The sequence below is a fragment of the Diadema antillarum genome, unplaced genomic scaffold, assembly GCF_040938485.1.
Source record: "Diadema antillarum isolate AM-2024a unplaced genomic scaffold, OU_Dant_1.0 scf00000024, whole genome shotgun sequence".
Classification (NCBI taxonomy): domain Eukaryota; kingdom Metazoa; phylum Echinodermata; class Echinoidea; order Diadematoida; family Diadematidae; genus Diadema; species Diadema antillarum.
This window is the reverse complement of record NW_027270913.1, coordinates 582350-602057: the sequence shown is the minus strand read 5'-3', so window position 1 is coordinate 602057 and position 19708 is coordinate 582350. Positions and strand designations below refer to the sequence as shown.

General features: G+C 40.9%; 1 protein-coding gene across 1 annotated transcript in view; it reads right to left on the bottom strand.

Annotated features, from left to right (window-relative positions):
* The window catches only part of LOC139732319 (homeotic protein female sterile-like), a 55700-nt gene extending 42935 nt beyond the window's left edge, over nt 1-12765 (bottom strand). The window contains exons 1-2 of the mRNA XM_071643191.1: nt 12631-12765; nt 8416-8551 (exon numbers count right to left, since the gene is read on the bottom strand). Of these exons, the coding sequence (XP_071499292.1) occupies nt 8416-8430 (15 nt within the window). The 5' untranslated portion in view covers nt 8431-8551; nt 12631-12765. The remainder of the gene's footprint in view (nt 1-8415; nt 8552-12630) is intronic.
* Nucleotides 12766-19708: the final 6943 nt, after the last annotated feature.

Genomic DNA, 19708 nt, shown 5'->3' with positions numbered 1-19708 from the left:
ACAGAGGCAGGGCGGGAGAAATTAAATCTCAAGCGGGAGAACGGGAGATTTTGCAAAAATGGGTTTTTGGCGGGAGATTTCCCGTCGAAAACGGGAGAGTTGGAGTCTCTGCTCGGTTAGAATTGCACTACACGCGCACGTGTAGTCGCAAAATGTCAACATTGCGATTTGACCCAGGAAGTTTTACCTAGGTCGTAAGGCATGCAAGTTCACAGATACTCCGAGGGCTTGTCCGCACTGGCAATTTACTCCGACTGGCTAGTCGTGGTAGCGAGATACTCCTGAGGAAACTCAGGAGTATCTCGTTCGGAGGAAGAGGTCGTGGTAAGTTCCTCCGATCGGAGGAAGTTACCACGACCTTGTTCAGACGGGCACTACTCCGACCTATCCTCCGAAGTTACTGCGACCAAGCTTCCTCCGACTCTTCCTCCGAAGTTACTCCGACCAAAACTTCCTCCGTCTGAACACAGCTAATGTAGCACTCGGCGCAGTACTTGTAGCTCTATTCATATATGCAAATTTCTATTCATGCCCATTATGTTCACTCATGAATATGACCGAGGAAATTGTCATCTTCTACCAATCGTTTGTTTGTCAACATATTTTGTAATTTAAAACCTTTACATGACCAGCCAGTAACAATACCTAACCCTACCAATTCTGTTCATGGCCTGCTATCTGCACCTGTCAGGTTTGTGAATGAGAAAATTGAGGGTGAGGAATCCCCCAAAAGAAACCCTTGAAGCCCATACGGGGCAAACAGAGGTGAACTCAAAGCTATGATAGGAAGGTTTGTGGCAGCGAATAGTGTGGCAAGCAGCATGGAGAAATATCAGCATGGAACTTGGTATTAAAGGAGGTGAATGAGGGCACCATCAGGGGGATGAAGGACACATGTATCTCAAGAAACTGAAGTCATTTCCTGATGACGTGCACTATTAACTCCTACACGAGGACAGGGATGACCTCTTTTCCTTGGGCAGGAGTAGGATGAAAAGGTCAAGCAGTTCATCCAAGTTGTACAGAAGAGTGAAGGCTGCATTACACTGTGTAGCTCCAAGCTTGTCCTTGCTGGAGCTAACGGATTGCTGAAGTCTGCCAAACGGAAACCACCCATCCTGGCTGAACACGGAATTTCAATCATCATTGACAAAATGTGGATACACACCATGTTTTACAGATGCTCTAAAAGAAAGGAAACTGCAGGTATCAAACATAGCAAAGATGACATGGATGACAGATCAGGCCGATTCCGCGGGAGGATACAAGATGTAGGAAGGAGAGTACAGAAGTTTGATGTGCCACACATCCTCGTGATCAATAGGGATCAAACAGCTGTAGGCATTGTTCTAGGGTCTTATTGAATGATGCACCCAAAGGGAGAGAAGCAAGTAATGACAAGAGGCGATAAACTGCACTTCTGGCTTATGCTCTGGATGGCAACTTCCTTCCATGACAATTCATCAACCAAGACAAGGCTGAGCAGAGGCATCTAACATTGCCTCCACTGACGACTAGGACATCACCCAGACTGAGTCTCATTAGAGCACCTCAGTCAGCATGACCCAGTACACATGGACACCATCACATGCTTTTGCGTCAAGAAGACCTATGGAAAACTCTACACACCCGCAGAACAAAACCGCTGCTCATTTTCAATGTGTACCAAGACAATCAAACCAAGGACTTTTGTGACTAACAAGTGGCATGGGCTTCATATCTTCATCCCGCTACATTGAGAGACTTCCTTCAGCCCTTTAACACCACAGTGATCAAAATGTACAAAACGGAAATGCAAGCCCAAGTCAGTCAGTGGTATTCCCTAAAGGTGGCTGATGGGGAAAAGGCAGGGCTCACAATTAACGTGATTGTCATGGACATCGACCTTCATACATCGGTAATCAAGCCCATCCATACCACTTGGATGATAAGAGTCCATAAGAACATCCGCCATCAGCCAGAAATCATCAATGAAAAGTTTCAAGAGACGGGATTCTCAGAGCTATGGCAGATGCAAGCCTTAACACCATCCAAGACATGGATGACAGCAATGCAGAGAAGTATTGGCACGACCAGCATTGAAAATAATAATAAACTCACAGACTTCTTCTACTAGAGTACAGCTAACGTCTCTTAATCTTGCTTCAATTGTTGAGATTGGATTTCTACCATTTGGATTTTTCCATGCATTGATTCTATGGTCTCAATGTTGGAGACTTTTTTCCCCCTGTGACAGGCTTTTCAATTCAACTTACTAAATTTTGGCAAAAGATTGGTTACTGTCTTGGATTTTAATCTTGAACTTTGAACTTGAAATTGGAGGACTGCCCAAGGCAAAGCCAGAGAGACGTGTGAAAATATTGCAGAGATCACGGACAGTGTGCTGACTTGATGTATTTTCTTCAAATTTGACCAGCAAGAAAGTAAACTGAAATTTTATTTTCATCCCTTACAGGGCTTTTGTTTCACATGAGCCTTGCTTGTGCAAATTGTTCAGGATGTAAATCTAGACCTGGCAATGCAATTGCAAAACAAAACTCTTTGATTGAATCATCATCTTCAATCTTTTAGAAAGTTATAATACTGTTAAACCTGCCCGAATCTTCCACAAAAATCAAAATGTCCAATGAGCTTTGATTATGGAAAATAATGATTTCATCATACACTGTATGTAGAATTTTCTGTCAATGATTCATTTCAATTTTCCTACAAAATTGGTTGTTGTTTTTTTTTAATTCCACTTAAATCAATGTAATGAGCAAGTGCTAAATGTATTACACACACGAGTCATACACATGAAACTGTTCTTGTCGATCTTGCCCTCCGCCAAGCTCAATTCACTTGGGTTCCATCAGTGTGTATGAGTGATATACCGATGAAAATCCGCTTTGTGTGTACGGGCACCATGTGCATTACCATGTGTGTGATTTTTCACTTCCACTAGTCTTGTAGGCACATGTAGTATCCCAACTATCATGCCTTTGTAATGTTTCACACATTAAAGGGAGGGTACCGTTATGGTTCAGGTAGAGGATTCAGATTTGAACTTTTGAGAGATAATTGGAAATCACTTATAAAATACTAAAGAGCATACAATTCTTAAGAGGAATTCAAAGTTTATTTGATGAAATCTGTTTTGAAATGGACAAGACATATCCAAGAACAAAAGAAAACACAGTGATGCTAATAGAAGGTGGATCTCACCTTTGATTACGATTTCTTGACTTTTCCGTGCAAGTTAAAAGTTGTTAATATTGGATTAGACCTTTACGACCGTGAAATGAACAACACATGAAAATGTCCAACAAGTTGTAATTAAAGGGATGGTACAGTTTTTGGTTTGGACGGGGCTGCAGGTTTCCAACTTTTTTATGTGTGTGTTTGTGAGATAATGACAAACCTCTTATGAAATATGAAAGAACATGTAATTCTTAGAGGAATTCACAGTTTATTTGATGAAAATCGGTCTTGAAATGACTGAGATATTTAAAAAAAAAGGCGATCCTAATGAAATGTGACAGGCCTTGACTTTTATTAGGATCTCTCTGTTTTACCTTGTTTTTGGATATATCTCAGTCACTTCAAAACCAATTTTCATCAAATAAACTTTTGATTCCCCATAGAATTATATGCTCTTCAACATTTCATAGAGTGATTTTGAAATTATGATCTCGCAAAATGTTAAAAGCTGAATCCTCACCTCAACCAGTACTGCAAATCATAATAAAAAGCATTTATCATGTAGAAAACATGAGGTTGCCACAAACAATGTGACATACATTACATTACATAGGTTGACAAATTCACATAACACTACCAATACTTTGCAGTATACATGTAACAGGCCTCGAAATAGGATTTTGGAGGGGCAAGGCCATTTAGAAAAGGGCACTTTTTCCAAGAGGCCAGGGCACTTGAGTCAGTCAGAGGGGCACCAAGGCCACATTGGAAAGGGCATGTTTGGTGTTTATGAAAAAAGAAAGAAGAAAAACAAACCAAGAAAAACAAACAAACAAAAAAAAAAACACACACACACACACACACAAAGTGCAACACACAACAAAAACCTCTTCCCTACAGCTGTAACACATTCCCGATCTCCGCGTTTCTATCAGGTGAAACGTCATTTTTTAAAACAGGAATAAAACAACAGTAGGTATTGATTGAAACTCGACACCCTTTCAGGCCAGCCAGGCCAGGCTGCCATGAAACTTCAAAGCACATTCCGACAGCTGGCTGGCAAAACCACAAGGCAAAGGAATTTGCGCGCGTGTAGATTGCTATGATTAGTCTGTGACAGACAGTTCATGACCTCCAAGAATGCGCCAGTACGCGCGGTTTCTTATGTTGATTGGTCTCTCTCTCTCCACCCCTCCCCATTCCCCAGTTTGGCACACCTTGGCATCATGGGATTTTTCTTTTTTCTTGGTGAACTTGGAGTTCACTCTTTACTACTCTATCTGAATATGCGCTGCCTAGCTAGTACATACTCTCGGCCGCTGCGCTGCGGAGGCAGTCGGGACGGTAAAAGCCGGTCGGGCGTACATGTACGTACACGTCGTCTCGTATCTCGGAAAGATACTTTGAGTTTGAATCAGATATATTGGGACGCGAGTGAACTGAAGGTATGATATTTGAGATCAGGAAAGTTGTTCAAGCTTATTAAAGAGACTTTGAGAAAGGGCATATCATATGTCATAAATGATAACTTTCATTCTAAAAGGGCACCACGGCCCCAAGAAAAAGGGCACATTTTTTTTGGCCGTAACTTTGATCAAAAAACAAAAGGCATTGCGGCCAACGAGAGGGGCACCGACGACCATGGCCGTCGGTGGCCGTCGGTTAATTCGAGGCCTGATGTAATCTCTCAGCTTTCTCTGAATCAAAATCACCATGGATTAATTGTCCTTTCACTTTTTCTTATAGAGCGTAGTGTAATGGATGCCGGTTGAACAGCTCTGCTAAGATTGGAACTTTGGAAGATTTAGAATGATTTTAGGACATGATTTAACCCTATCTGTGTCACGGGCCGATCTAATCGGCCCAAAGCCTGCCATATAAATGCTTCGGCCGATTTTATCGGCCCTATTTTGATTGACAGATTACTTCAAAAGCTATGACACTACCACTCTATAAACTCATTTGTGATTGGCTAACAGTGTAAGGAAACGATATCCAGTGTGAAAAAAGCTTCCCCACCTTCAACCAATCAGGAAAGCCTTCTCAAAGTCCAAGAAATTGTGGTGGCCCCGCCCAAGTTTACTCACATTCAGACTGTAATGTATTGTGTACAGTTTTGCCATAGGTTTCTTGTGTGGAGAACTTGCACGAATCTGTATATGTGGGACTGTAATAGAGATCGCCGTGTGCGATGAAAAGCTCGTACACATGGGTCAATTTTCATCTATTTTATCTAAGTCAAAACAGTAAAATATGAAGTGAAAACACCCAGGATAGGGATTTCAACATCTTTACATTCTGTGAAGGGGTATAGTTCCAGTAATATCGGCCTCATAAATGATCTGTAGAATAGATGAACACTGCACATTCAGTGCAGCAGTTGTAACTGTTTACTCAGCACTACTGTAACAGCAGTGCAATGGGTCTCTAGTTAGCCGGGGCCAGCGGGGCAGGTGTAAGGAGCAATAGGGTTACAGTAGCCTCCTGCTGGCCGCCTGAAGCTGTAAGTCTTGATGTTGGTGTATGTTTGACTGTTTATTAATATTACATAGGAAACCATCATTATGCGAAACTTCAGTTCAATGCAGGTTTATCATAAAGAAAATGACTGCTGTGATAGTTAATTCTGTTTCAATGAGGAGAGTGCAGAAAGTCGTAGACTACCATATGATCACCTGGAATGGACACTCCGAAGTCTGAATATTTTCAACAACAATTTTTATCCTTAGATTATCTTATCATTATGGCTAGATGGCTAGGACTAGATTAATCTAAATTTAAAATAATAAGCACAATTCAATCTGTATTATCAGCTTGACAAGATACAAACACGCTTTATCTACTTTCAGGCCAACATCTTTCACAAAATCAGAAATTACACAAAATGTGTGAAATCTAGGTTGTAATTTCCACAGACTTTTGTTCATAAACTGAAAAGTACTGATGCTATTGATTAAAAAAAATATATCATCTGAAAGCTGAAGAAATTCTCTACAATATCTGTGAGACCTTTTTGTGATGCAAGAGCATGTTGTGTGAAGAAATGAGGTGGTAACATGAAGAACTAAGTCTGCAATGATAATTATGTGACATAAGAGGGCGTCCTATTTAAATTTAAGGGCGCCCTCACTCGGATCATTATGTAATATGAAAGTTTAGACCATAAGCTTTTAAATGATGTATAACATGACACATACAATAATGTCAATATCAGAAATGGCCATCAACAATCTTGTGTCTGTGCACTGCAAAATGTCTGAGCAGTCTGGCTACGGCATACGTGACAGAAATGGGGTTAAACATCAGTTGATATGCATATGAACATTACAATACACAGTAGCCGAGTATTGAACATGTGTTCTCTCAACTAACTACAACTACCTGTATGCCCTTCACTTCCTTTAGCCACGTACAACAGCATTGTAATACTAGTAGTTCATACATAATGCACTTGTCAATGTAATGACGCACCCCACTACCCCCGGACATGGGTGCGTCATGTTCATTTTTTGACTGACCACACGGGGTTTTTGACGGACAGCACAGTCACTTTTTTGACTGACAAAACGCTGCAAGTGACGAACACCACAGTCACTTTTTTGACGGACAACACGTTGAAAGTGACGCACACCTCGGTCACTTTTTTGACGGACATCCTCGGTACATTTGACGCACCCCCGAAAATACTGAAATGATTTTTGCATACGTTTTATTCAAGCAATTTCATTTTCTTTTGGTTCGTAAACATAATTTGTAAAAGTTTCGGCAAGTTTCCCTTACCCTGGCCCTGTAAGCACCGTGCCGTCATTCACCATACATCACGCTGCTGCAGCTAGCTACGATATTCCGTAAGGGAGTATGTATTCTGTGCATGCAATCCATACATGACAATCACATGTGTGCAGATGCGCTGTGTGTGCGCGGCCATTGCTAGTCCGGTGGATGCATACTGCAGAGCAGGTACACACACTGAACTCAAACACTACGTTTGAGTTCAGTGGGTACACACCACGCCACGGCATTCCCGCGAGTAACTATACACGGCCCAGTCGCTGTACGTAGAGATTCGCACAGCGTACTCTAACAGCGTCGCGCGTCTGGTCGGCATCGCGCGTCTGGTCGGCATCCCGCGAGGAGAACATGGCATGCGGCAGGCAGTTTCTTCTGCTGCCGCTTCTTTTACTGTCAAAAATTTGCCTTTGTCACCACAGAACATTATTTAGACGCACATTGTATTGGAATATAAACGAACTTTCTTCGATAGCAATGTGTGTTGGTGTTGCATCGCAATATGCAATAGGCACTACCTATACTAAGTGTTCGACAGTAACTTAGTAAGGTTGAAATTGTTAACTGGTTACATCGCTGAACAGTCCCTGGTTTGAGATCGAGTATTCATGATTTCATGGGTTTGTTGGAGGGAAAGTGTGAGGAGAAAGGGTGGCTTTTAAATTATTTGCTTGCCAGATTCTGGCAAGCATTTTTCCCTCTTAATTATTCCAAAACGCTTCCCGACTTTGAATTTCACTTGCCGCGGGAAAGCGCTCACTGTAATTTCACTCGCGATACGTGTATCCGGTAGTAGCGTGCAAAAATGTGTGCAATTTTCCATAGCCAAGTGATGTACCATGACGCACCCCTCGGTTCAGAATAATGCGTGTTATTTTCCATAGCCAAGTGACGTACCATGACGCACCCCTCGGTCAAAAATTTGACCGACAATGATGGGATTTTGACGCACCCCTCGGTCAAAAATTTGACGGACAAAGCTGGTAAAATGACGAACACCTGGGTCACAAATTTGACGGACCAAACGAGGAAATGACGCACCCATGTCCGGGGGTAGTGGGGTGAGTCATTACATTGACAAGTGCATAAGGTGGTGAGAACACAAGGATACAAGGACCAGGTACACCTACAAGTTGTACATATGTATCTATCCTATTTCACTTTATTTTCATCTATTTGTTGTGACATGTGCTGAAAATCCTACCATTCATGAAGCTTGTTATCCAGCTCATTCCTGTGACTTGGGAAAACATTAAACGTACAGGCATAGAATTTCTTCCCTAAAAACTTGTGAATAAATCTCTGTTACAAAACAAACAAACAACACTTACCAAAGACTGTCAACCTAAAAAAAAAATAAAATAAAATAAAAAATTGATACTTGTAAAATCATGTCAGAGATAACAAAAGAACATTCATCAGAGAGCCAAAGAAATATGTACTCACAGAATCGGTTTTCATGGCGGAGCTATGAGCTTCCTATTGGAGCATCAAATTTGCTGACACCAATAACGATGGCAAGGTTGCAGGTCACAACCTGCGTCACGACGAAGCCAGTTCTGCACTTTGTTTGTAGCTCTACCTACAAATGAAGAAAAGGCCAAGTGAAAATATTTAAATTTCAAACCATCTATTCCTAACAATGTAGTACAAACATTAAGTCATAATGATAAGTATTATGAGTGTAGTTTTCTACTACTCTAGGACATCATAATCACAAACTTTCACATTGGCATCTATTGTTCTAAACATACAATGTACAAGACTTTTGCAATGCAAGTGAGCTAGTAAAGCAAGTCGCCCATAATTTGACCACAACATTGTCAAAAATTTGACCGCCTGCTCACTAGATCTATATATCTGTGCAGTGTCACATGAGATCGAACCTACTGTATGTATACTGTAGGTGCAGGTTTTTACATCCAGCCACACGTGTGTGGTAGCAGCCATGGCCCAAGCTGGAGGATACAGCCACACACATTTATAAATAATACACACAAGAGAAGTTGGATACCGCTGTGCCGTATTGGAATCACTGGGGCCTGCCCAGTAACACGCAATAAACGAACACATTACATACCACACCACCATCTCCCCAAATCAAAGTGATGAATATAACTTAATTTTACTTTCTAGGTTCTACACAACTTTATTTTGCTACAATTTGTTTTTATTCCATTCTCATTGTGTCATTTGATGAGACGGATCTAAAATCAGTAGAAAACTAGAGAGCACCCTTGAGAGCGCAGACCTCCGCCAAGCAGCTAATTTAAACCAATGTTCTTGTTCTTCCATAGAGATCAGTGATTTCCAACAATACGCAAGCATGCTGAAAATCGCCCGATTTCCCAATATACAACCCTCAGCTGGGCGGCGCGCCTCGCTATAGCAGAAACTAGAGCACGCACTTTAGTGCACGTATGAAAACCTCAAAAATGGGCAGCTTGAACTCCAAGGTTCATTGACTCTACCGGCCAAAATATCTAAAATCCTTCATAAAATCCATAAAAATTTCCAGATCACAACCAAAATTTAATCATCTGTTCCTTGTGTCATTTACAACTTTTCCTGCAAGTTTCATTCCAATCCGTTTACAACTTTTTGAGTTATTTTACAAACAAACAAACGGTATAATGAAAACATAACCTCCTCCCTTGGCGGAGGTAATTACAGCTGATTGGGGGACTCTTAATTGTCGAGGATCAATCGCAATCCCGGGATGGAGTCAACACTACACATAAATGCAAGGATGAGCATTTATTACTGGTATTGCAACTATTGAAGAGCGTGCACACGCCAAGTACTTGTACTATGTACGAGTATGTACAGCATGTGTACTGCACAAGGGTCACAAGTTAGCGCTGTCATCAAGCCACTGCTGCGGTATGAAGCTGTGAGCCGGCGCAGCTGGCTGGCTGCCTGTTGATTGTGGAATTACAATGCACAAAACCCCCCGAGGCCTTTGGTTGCAAAGTAAGATCTTCTTCGAGAAACCTGTAAAAATCACCTACAATGTAGATCACTAGAGGTCTACTAGTTAAAACTGATGACCATTTGTGACAAGATTGGAAGAAGCAAAGAAAAAAGATGAGAATAAATTTGAAACCACCTAACGAAAATAAAGTCATCCAGAAGAAAGAAAGAAAAAAGGCGATTTCCATCGTAGTACATTGCATTGCACTTGTGTGTGGCTGTAATCTGTATCCAGTGACTCGGGCAATAATGGCTACTGTACTGTACATGTAGGCCTATGTATAAAGGGTACCACGTATCGGCAGGGTACCTTAACATCGGCAGCCTGCGTATCATACATACCTCTAGACCCTAGCTGTTCGCGTATAGAACAAAATAGTACGCGTGGCCATGGGATTAAGCGCCATAAGCTATGAAAATAATAATAATGAAGACACAAAAAACAAACTCATAAACAAACTAACAAACTCTAGTTACATTGACTTGCGAATGCGATGTATGACTATGAAATTCACGTGTATTTATATATTAGTTATTACCCATGGAGGAAAGGGGTGCCGATGTCAAGGTAGGCCCAAGTACCTTCTAAAGTTTTTAAGCTGCGCAAAGAAAATGCATCGCACGCACTCTAATGCACTTGTCAATGTAATGACTCACCCCACTACCCCCAGACATGGGTGCGTCATTTCCTCGTTTGGTCCGTCAAATTTGTGACCCAGGTGTGCGTCATTTTACCAGTTATGTCCGTCAAATTTTTGACCGAGGGGTGCGTCAAAATCCCATCATTGGGGTGCGTCATGGTACGTCACTTGGCTATGGAAAATAACACGCATTATTCTGAACCGAGGGGTGCGTCATGGTACGTCACTTGGCTATGGAAAACTGCACGCATTTTGCCGGTCGGACTTGCCGGTCGGACTTGCCGGTCGCCGACACGCTGTACTGCGCCGCCATTTTCCGACACCAGCTGTTGCTGCTCGCGGGAATGCCGTGGCGTGGTGTGTACCTGCAGTGTAAGTAGCAGGTAAGTCGAGTGGTGCGTGCGTGACTAGACTCGCTACGCTGTGCAATTTGCAAGTGAGCAGCGTAAACTACATCGCGCATCGTCCATGTGTACCGGACTAGCAATGGCCGCGCACGTACGGCGCATCTGCAGACAAGTCATGTATGGATTGCATGCACATAGTACATACATAAAATCGTAGCAGCAGAGTGATGTACGGTGAATGACGGTACGGTACTTACAGGGCCAGGGTGAGGGAAACTTGCCGAAACTTGTACAAATTGTGTTTACGAACCGAAAGAAAATGAAATTGCTTGAACAAAACATATGCAAAAATCGTTTCAGTATTTACGGGGGTGCGTCAAATGTACCGAGGATGTCCGTCAAAAAAAGTGACCGAGGTGTTCGTCAAAACCCCTGTGTTGTCCGTCAAAAAAGTGACTGTGGTGTTCATCAAAAACCCCGTGTGGTCCATCAAAAAGCGACTGTGAGGGTGCGTCAAAAACCCTGTGTGGTCAGTCAAAAAATGACCATGATGCACCCATGTCCGGGGGTAGTGGGGTGCTTCATTACATTGACAAAGGTGTGCATAAAGTAAAATGGCGTTATTTCACTACGGAGATCCAGAACATGAGAATCAACAAGACAGTCACGATATTCGAAACTGCAGTATTATTTATTGCATATTTGAGGCAAACCTTAGGCGAATTTGTTTTTCTACTTTTGGAATGAACAAGCTGCAGATCTTTCAATAGGGCGACGACAGGTGCCACTACTAGGTGGTATCCTCTCAATCATCATACAACCACACACGCACGTGTGGCCTGCGCCTGGCTGGTAACGACACACACATCTACCGATGTGTAGAATCTAACACTACAGTAACACCCAATTCAAAGTAAAAAATTTCACTGAAACTGCAGGAGAACCCCACAGTAGCCAGGTCCATTTTCAAAGACTTTAAGATAGAATAAATTTAACGTTGTTGCATGTTGTCAGACCTCTCATTAACATTGCATTGTCACTTATTCTATCTTCACATCAATACATTACCACATGTGCAATGCCAGAGTTAATACGAATTCCCAAGTTCTTCAGGTGGTCAGGCTGTCACAAAGTCAGCATGTAGAGGTTCTCTAGATATTCTATTTACTGTAGGTAATCAGGACCAACCCAATTTCAGCTTCACACTGAAGTAGATCTAACGTTAGACGGGGCAGGTCATGAACGTAAGGCAGGGTTGTACAGCGGCTACACTGCACTGGTTTAGCGTGTCTTGGCGTGGCAATGGCCACGGGTCTACGTCTGTGTGTGATGTATAGTGCGCCAACGGCCGTTCACAATATACGGCGAGAAAAAGCTATGCGCTATTGTCTCCTGACTTGACCCAATAACGAAGTTATCCTTCTTTATCACAATAAATACGATCGACACAGTACACCTAATTATTGTCTAACATTCATAGAATACACTGAGAAATGTAGGTAACCTAAATATGTATCCAATCGGAATACTTTCGTGATTTTTCTCTCGGAATCAGAACGCCTCGCACAGATTCCGTTATCATGTACGCGAGACTACATGGCTACGACAGTCATAGACATGGTCCGACATTATTCTGGTGTTATATTTCATTACTTTTACATATATTTCGAGGACAAAAGGCAAAAATATTAGCTTTATACCCTCAAGAAGAAATCTGCACTTGCTGCTGACAGCCCTGCAGCGCCGGATGGCTCTTGGTGTCCATTCCACAGTCAAGATTCAAATTCACACCACCGAGCTTTCCGAGCGACAGCAATGGCGGATCAGCAGAAAATTCATTCTTTTAGACAGACAAACGGCAATCACTATTGGTTAACGTTGGTCACATGACATTTTTCTCCCGCTTCCCTGTTTAGTTTTATGCTAACAATTTGCTTTAAAATGTTGGCTTTAAACCAGTATTTATTCTTATACTTTCATACTCAGACTCTCAGAATGTCATCAAGATTGAGCTGAAGATTTTGGATGAGGATAAAATATCCAAAAGACGATGGAAATCGGCAGTGGAAATGAACAAGTTCGTCTACACTGCCGACAAGCAGCAGTATAGCAGCTCACGCGCCTCGCAAGGGGCAAGCCAGCCGGCGATAGTTGATGCAATATGCGACGCTTTGGCAGTAATACTAGTAGCTGAGAGTTGATTGGTTGATTGCAACCACGGCCGTTCGCGTTCGTCGGGCCATAGTATTCCTGTGCTTGCTGAATACTGCCATGATTCTCTCTCTCTCTCTCTCTTTCTTTCCCCTTTCTCCTTCCCATGTTGTTGCTCTTATCATTTACTCTCCCTTTTACTCATTGCTAACAAAATCAACAAGCCAGAATCATTGTACATAGGCCTACTCATATATGGATGCCTCACTAAATGAAGATAAAATGCAGATAGTTGTATCAATAGGTAGGCCTATAGGACATCGGTCATAATCGTCTATAATACTCGAAATGTTTCAATCTGACAATACATGATGTAATGTATTATGATCATATGTATTTATCTTGTTTCATTTATTTTCATTACATGAATCTAGCCCGTTGCCCAGCTGCCTTTCTATTTCCGACAGACGGCAATGGAACAGGCCGCCAAAACTTTTCATCATCATTATAATGCTCTTGAAGTTGAACTTATTGGGGCGTTAAAAAGTACTTCCCCGAGTCACTTTCCCCAGGGAAATGCAAATATATAGTCCTGTAATCTGATACAGTAGTGCATGCTCACTCATTGGCATTTGCACATGGGCAGCTGAGTAGAAGAATCGACAGGGACCAACCCGGGCCACCAATACATGTACCTACTAGTACATGTATTCGAAGGCCTCTTGAATCCGCGCTGCAGTTCGTCGGTTGTCCTCCAAACTATACAAAAAGGATATTTTTGACGGTTTGTAGTCTCACCTCCCTGGTTTATTGCAGAATTTGAAAGGGTTATCGGATGATAAAATACAAGCCTATTTGATTACTGATGCACTCTTTTAGGCTTATAGAATTAAGACACTGATGTGCATAATAGCGGAGCAGCGGAACAGGGGGGGGGGGGTCTGCAGTTCCAACTGAACGCATTTTTTTTTTCAAGTATTCACTTCCAATCATGTAATACAAGAAACATCAATTTAGGCTTTGCTTTGGTACTGTGCAAACATAAAATGATAATTCATTTAAAGGTAAATGAAATAATGATACATTTTAAAGTTTCAATATAGGCCTAACAAAAAAAATGGCAAAGTTTCAGGACCTACAGCAATTACCGAAGAAAAAAATGGAAGTATACACACACACACATACGCACGCACACACATGCACACACACACACACACACACACACACACACACACACACACACACACACCAGGTGCCGCCGAATGTTTTTCGGGGGTGCAGGGGGGGGGGGGGGGGAGACGTCCAAGCCTCCTCATCACCCCACCCCCACCCCACCCCCCGCGGTTCTACACTATACAGTCATGTACACTCGCTAAAGGCCTATACAAGCAATGAAAAATTTGGGGGAATAAAAAATAATAATTTGAAAATCAAATAAACCCATGACTATCCCGCAGATTCTTCCCGTCGATTGAGAATTACTGGCCCCAAGGGGGGGGGGGGGGACCATTAACCCTTCACCCCACCCCACTGTATCGGCCGACTGGGCCTTATAGTTGGACCAAGGAGGTTCTCTCATACCTCCTTGGTTGGACGATGCAGTGAAACTATAGCGTTGAATCGACGCCATCTTCCTTCAGATACACGATCTGACCGTTGTTTTGTCATGCTGCCGTAACTTTCTTATTTGTCCACACTACAATTCCTTATTTGGTTGGCGAGCCAGTCATTAATTTGAACTCGTTATGCACTTTCTCTGCAACTTGTACCGCGACAAGTGACAAAGTCGCATATTTAATGTCACACCACGACTCACAAGAAAAATCTAAGTATTCATAATTACTGCACGAAATCTTGTAGTGTGCCAGTATCGCTTATCACGTCGCGTATCTCTAATTTCGGTAAATTTTCGGTAGATATCAGATAAAATGCCGGTGATATTGATTTTGGCAGTACATTACTGCAGATGTAATATTTTTATAGCCGGTTCAAATTTTGAATTTTGATTAAGAGTCTAAAATTTAAGAAAGGGTGCTCATGTCGGTAACTGATTACTTATTACTTTTTTTTTTCTAATTGGACGATCCGTTACGTTATCATCAAAATGTGGATAGTTGCCCTTCTGGTATCATCCCAATTTTTTCATGTGCGACTGCATGTTTAATTTAATTATACACTCTGACTGTCAGGCCCGCAACTAGGAAAGTTCAGCCCAGGGGAATTAGAAAAAGTGGACCAAATCTTAACAACTTTTGCATCGATTGTCCGATTTTCCTCAAACTTCCACTGATATGTTCTACTAATGTTGCTACTCTCACTCAATCCACATTGCTCTTTGGGTTTTAGTTTCCTTTACTATATTTGTTTTTGTTTACCATTTTCTTATTTGTTGAAATGTTTGAATATGTATATGCATGTAAATATATGATATCTTTTCATTTTTGAAGCGCCATGAGCACTGAAAAGTGGACCTGTGCGCTATACAAGTAGCCACTATTATTATTATCATTATTATTACTAGTAATTTTGTCTACTACCCTCTCGCCGTAGAGGGCAGCATGCTCATTTTCGGCGCGAATAAGGATACTCGGAGGGGAAAAGGGTCTCTTTGTATACATAGGCCTCACCAACGATCACTGACCACTCTTAAACAGCTCTTTGGTATTTATATAAATGTTAATTGTTCTCTTATCCGAGAGAGAGAGAGAGAGATAAAAAAAAAACATTGCGTGTATATAAGATGTGTGTGTGTGCGTGTGTGTGTGTGTGTGTGTGTGTGTGTGTGTGTGTGTTGGGGAGGGGGGTCCCCGAAGTGAAACATTCATTTTTTCATTTTCATTTCATTTGTTTTCACTTAAAGGAGATGGCTAGTAACTGATCAGTGGGAATCAGTGGGAATGCTGGAGGATGATTGTTCCAATCCTTGTGGGATTCATTTAAGAGTGCATAATATATCTATTGTTGTGTGAAAATTATTTGCTTCAGAATGGTCTCATATTCAAGTAATGTGCAGTTTAATGTTTCCAGGTTAGGGTGCCTGGTCAGTGACGGGGCATTAATCTGCACATTACTTGAATATGAGACCATTCTGAAGCAAATAATTTTCACACTACAGTAGATATATAACGTACTCTTAAATGAATCCCACAAGGATTGGAACAATCATCCCTCAGCATTCCCACTGATTCCCACTGATCGGTTACTAGCCATCCCCTTTAATAAAACATGCATACATCAAAATGTGCCAATGGTATGACAAGACAGTATAACATGACAACGTGACAAAAAGCAAACGAACAAACAACCAAACATATCAAGTGAAGGGGTTAGTGAGAAGGCAATGGGCCTTATTTAAAACTAACCCCGGAAAGTAAATACAGTCTCATGTCTCTTCTTTCTATAATACATACACTCACACATAATTATACACACGCATGCATACACTGACAAAAAACATACACCAGCACATTAACAATACACAAGATGCCATTTTCACAAACACACCCCTAACATGCTAATCTCTTAAAAATTCTGAAAATTATATTGGTAACTTCCAGAATACCTTTCAAGTAAAATACATTTCACATTAGAGTGGATAGAATTCCAGATTTGAGGGCCTTGAAAAAATATTGACTTTTTGTATTAGGAGGATGTTCGAACCTGAGGTAAGTAAGAATTTCTATACAATTTCTTGCGCCGTACAGGCACAGCATGTATACGTTTTTGTCCATATTAGCCTACTACAATGTCACTGAGTCTTGATTGCACAATCAAATTAGTTATCTTTATACAATGTACTTTGTTTGATATTCGATATAATATTCTCATAGATCAGACATTGCTAACTGTAGGTACTTTTCTATATCATTTATTATTCCATATTGCAGTATATTCTAAGAATAAAAACTCTAATTTGGGATTATTAAAGGTGACTGCGCGTTTAAGACGTTTCACCTACTGCATGGACTGATGGCATTATAATAAATCACACGTCTATTAGTTATTAGATGTCGACTTCTTTGTGCAACAAGGCTGTGACAAGTTTGATCCCTCTTAATTCACGACGGAAAATCAATCACGCGGCATATCATGATAATGTATCGGTTATTATTTTCTTGTATTTTCTTGTACCAACTATAGGGGCAGATCCAATTCGTAAAGGGGGGGGGGGGGAGGGGCGACTTTACAAAATAAAAGGGGGCCCAATCCCGGATCCGCCGCTGCACTATATGAGAAAGTCCAAATAAATTGTTCTTTGCAGACGATAATGTATTATATACATATTAAAAAATTGCCCAACTATATCCTCTTGCTCCCCTCCCGTGTTTATCCCTCGCAATATCGCACTAACTCAATGTTTTACAAACATGCATGAATGTGTACAACTATATTGGAGGGCCCACTGGAAGTTGTAGAAACCTGGAAGTGGTGCGAGTAAGGCCTCTTTTTTGCTTTGTTTTGTTTTGTTTTTGCTTGTTAGCTGATGAAACCCGGAAGTGGCACCAGAAATGACAAACTCCCTACCCCCCCCCCCCACACACACACACACACTTTTAAAAACGTACGTGGCGCCGGCCGTGTGTAATACTCGTAGCAGACATAAAAATTTGGTATACTAAAATAATGATTCGGCATAGTTTCAGAATGGGCGTCTTGAACTGCAGCTGCAGGGGATAAGAAAATATATCTATATTCTAATTTGTTGCGTTACTTAATAAATTAACACAGAGGCTTTGTCTTTCTCAGCGATCCATGCATGATAACTTCACGTATTCGGTTCCATGTGTTATGTTTTGCTAAAAAGAGAAAGAATGAAATAAATGAAATGAAATAAAATGAAATGAAATGAAATGAAATGAAATGAAATGAAATGAAATGAAATGAAATGAAATGAAATTTTAAGTCACAAACATTTAGTTGCGGTATGTTTATATCATTCCTGACGGTTTAAATAAAATAAAGCATGCAGTTTTTCTCCTGAAATCTTCTTACAAATTTCAATAGTGGGTGCTGAATGATGTTGGCCTCCGCGCCGATGTTTTATTGTTTATACAGGCACGCTGCGGTACTTCATCACTATTTCATATCACTGATTACCATAATCATTGTCCATAATCCTATATCATGCCTTTCACGTTGTATAATGGCTTATGTTACGAGCTTTGTTACGTTATATATAAAAAGAAATCATCGGCTATCATTTTCCAGTTCAAGCGATATGTCAGTTCTATCAGTGTCGTCAGTATTGAGCTATAGAAGATTGCACAAGCGTCAATAACGGTGAAAGAAAAAAAACAACAACGTTGGTTATTTCCATTAATCGTATTTATCAACATTGCAATTATAAGAGTAAATATGCCGTGCTTATAGCAGTGGAAGGTATATATGATATTGTTGGGCGCTATGAAATGCAGATTGTGCAAATTTAGATTTCTTTGTACATTGTGCCCTGTTAAATATCTATGAGACATCAAACTTGAATGTTAACATAAATCGGGTACCATAGGGCCTACACAGAGCTGGAAAGAAATATCTATCTTATTACTGAGATGTGTGTGTGTGTGTGTGTGTGTGTGTGTGTGTTGGGGGGGGGGCAGGTGCATGGCCCATAAATGATAATGTAGTGCAAAGAAATACTTTAGCAACTCAGTGTATGATGAATAATTTCATCAATGAATTGATAATAATTATTGAACACATCGAGAGTTTCCATATAATATAAATAAACATGCATCGGTCTTTGTAAATCCTGTTTACCTGAATGAAGCAGGGGCGGATCCATGAATTCCTTAATAGGGGAAGGGGGAGGCCCACGCGTCCCCCATTTTTCTTTTTATTTCTTTTGTTTTAACAAAAAATAAAGTGTATCCGCCACTGATGAAGTATAGGGCCTTATGATTAGAAAGCAAATAACGAATACAAAAATTAAACAAAATTTTGAAAAGAGAATTGCAGAAAAGAAAGACAAATTACTGAACCATTTGAATAAATGGACAATCAAACTTAACCCTCCATAATATAGCTCTTAAATTGTATTCCCGTTTCATGCGATGATATTAATATTTGATAAGTTTATAACTCCCAATTCCCACAAGATATTGACAGTTGAAACTTCCGTATAATTAATATTCTGTATGCTTACCATGTGATATTATGTAGACCTTGCTGATATTGACTTTATGTGTACATTCTGTAAATATTGTAAATATGTTTGTTTACCTGTTGGTTTACATCCAATAAAAAGTTTAAAAAGATAACGAATTCTATACCGTATACAAAATCACCAAGTTTGTCTTTTGCAAAACTTAAAAAAGAAAAGAATCGATCCAGAAAATGTTGCATTTTTGTCGAAATAACCAAAAAAGTCTTAAGAAGAGAGTATAATACATGTATATCAGGATATGGAATGAGCATAAAGTATCTGCGAGTGCATGTGATGTTTTCTTCTTTGCAGTATACAGGATACAATTCTGGGCAAGTGGCGAGTTTTCTCGTGCACCATGTGCACTGCCAACAGATCTCAAGGGCGGATCTAGCGGCTTTTTCAAAAAGGAGGGGTTTCAGGGGCTGTGCTGGGTATTGCGAGCGAAGCGAGCTGGGGGGGGGGGGGTATATGCCCCCCTCCCA